This window comes from Babesia bigemina, scaffold Bbigscaff_62209, assembly GCF_000981445.1.
Source record: "Babesia bigemina genome assembly Bbig001, scaffold Bbigscaff_62209".
Classification (NCBI taxonomy): domain Eukaryota; phylum Apicomplexa; class Aconoidasida; order Piroplasmida; family Babesiidae; genus Babesia; species Babesia bigemina.
Genome location: NW_012237027.1, coordinates 1 through 2,235, shown reverse-complemented (window position 1 = coordinate 2,235; position 2,235 = coordinate 1). Strand labels below are relative to the sequence as shown.

General features: G+C 49.4%; 1 protein-coding gene across 1 annotated transcript; it reads left to right on the top strand.

Annotated features, from left to right (window-relative positions):
- Positions 1-644, top strand: BBBOND_0001340 (hypothetical protein, conserved; the record flags this gene model as incomplete). The annotated part of the gene is made up of 1 exon (XM_012914975.1): positions 1-644. A coding segment is annotated over one exon (644 nt), but the record flags the coding sequence as incomplete, so codon positions are not given.
- Positions 645-2,235: the final 1,591 nt, after the last annotated feature.

Below are 2,235 nucleotides of genomic sequence, written 5' to 3'. Positions count from 1 at the left end.
CAAGTCATCCATGTGGCCCGTACCTTCAATCCTGGAGCGGTGACTCATATTCATTGCTTGCTCCCAAACACGCTGGTCTCTACCTGTCATGGGCGACATACTTCCCGTGGACGTTTCACGATTACCTTAAATCGCTGTTTACAGAATATCAACAGATTTTCTGCAGGGACTGGGGATGCCGTAGATGCCAGCGTGGAGATGGATGCAGGCCGGGCCACCATGGCAGTTTTGACAACCCTTGTCAGTGTAACTCTCTGGTATCATGCAAAGGTGTTTCAGCCACGCTTTACAAATGTGGATTCGCATTCGGTGATGCGGCTGCGTTAAATGAAAAAACTAACGCAAGAACATGTACGAAATTTGGCGTACTGTTGAAGAGAGTTATGGACTCCAAATACTTCGTCGCGTTGTTCAAGCAGTGTGACGAACTGCTGTTCAAAATCCGCGCCCCCTTCATCTGGCTCAACGTCGCCCTCTGGCTCCTCTCTGTCCTCTACCTCATCCACATCATGGTCATCCGCCTCGACCTGCTACACATCAAATCGCATCTACATAGTCCCTCGAGTCATCGCATCGCTGCTCAATCGCTACTTGCGGCTGCGCGTGTTAACAAGCTTAACAGAGTGTTTTATCTGCAACCATAATCGTACTCACGTGTTTACCTTCTACACTCACTTAGCATCACCTACTCACCTAACTTATGAATTGTTGTCTAATCTATTGTATCACTCACTAATCGTTGTATGTGATTGTGTAGTAGTTAACTAAAGTGCTTATCAAGATGCTGACCAAAGTGCTGACCAATGTGCTGACCAACCACCTGACCAAAGTGCTGACCAATGTGCTGACCAACCACCTGACCAAAGTGCTGACCAAGGTGCTGACCAAAGTGCTGACCAAAGTGCTGACAAACGTGCTGACCAAGTTGATGTCACGGCAGCGATGACATGGTCACGGTAGCGATGACATGGTCACGGTAGCGATGACATGGTTACGGCAGCGATGACATGGACACGGCAGCGATGACATGGTTACGGCAGCGATGACATGGTCACGGCAGCGATGACATGGTTACGGCAGCGATGACATGGACACAGCAGCGATGACATGGTTACGGCAGCGATGACATGGACACAGCAGCGATGACATGGACACGGCAGCGATGACATGGTCACGGCAGCGATGACATGGTCACGGCAGCGATGACATGGTCACGGCAGCGATGACATGGTTACGGCAGCGATGACATGGTTACGGCAGCGATGACATGGTGACCAAGCACCTGACGTAAGTGGTGATTATTACCCACTCCACATCGCTCCTTAACCCACTCTACATCGCCCCTTAACCCACACTACATCGCCCCTTTACCCACTCTACATCGCCCCTTAACCCACTCTACATCGCCCCTTATCCACTCTACATCGCTCCCTAACCCACTCTACATCGCCCCTTTATCCACTCTACATCGCCCCTTACCCCCTCTACATCGCTCCCTAACCCACTCTACATCGCTCCTTAATCCACTCTACATCGCCCCTTTATCCACTCTACATCGCCCCTTTACCCACTCTACATCGCCCTTTTATCCACTCCACATCGCCCCTTAATCCACTCTACATCGCCCCTTTATCCACTCCACATCGCCCCTTACCCACTCTACATCGCCCCTTAACCCACCCTACATCGCCCCTTATCCACTCTACATCGCCCCTTTACCCACTCTACATCGCCCCTTAACCCACTCTACATCGCTCCCTAACCCACTCTACATCGCTTTTTTACCCACTCCACATCCCTTGAATTACCTCGCCATAATACCTCTATGACCTCTTTAAACCATAACAATAACTTGTGCCTTGTCACCCTTCCCTTCCCTTCTTCCACCTCCTGCCACTGCCCTGACCATGTGCCGCCTAGGGAGCTTGACAAGAAATTTGGTAAAATTTTGAAACTTAAAAATACCCTAAATAACAACCCTACTAATATCCTTAACAACCTCTGCTCTGGCCTCGAGAAATTCTTAGGCTTCAACTCTGAGTCCAAAGGCTACGACGGCACTGGAATTGTCTACTCTGACTTGGACTGGCTGTGTGACGGGGTGATGGGATTTTTGAGTGGTGTCTCAGTACATCAAAGATCATTTAGGGCAGCATAATAATGAAATAGCATGCAATTAGTCACTTGAGACCTGTAAACATGGTGGTAAATAGGTTTAATGATGCGATTGGAAGG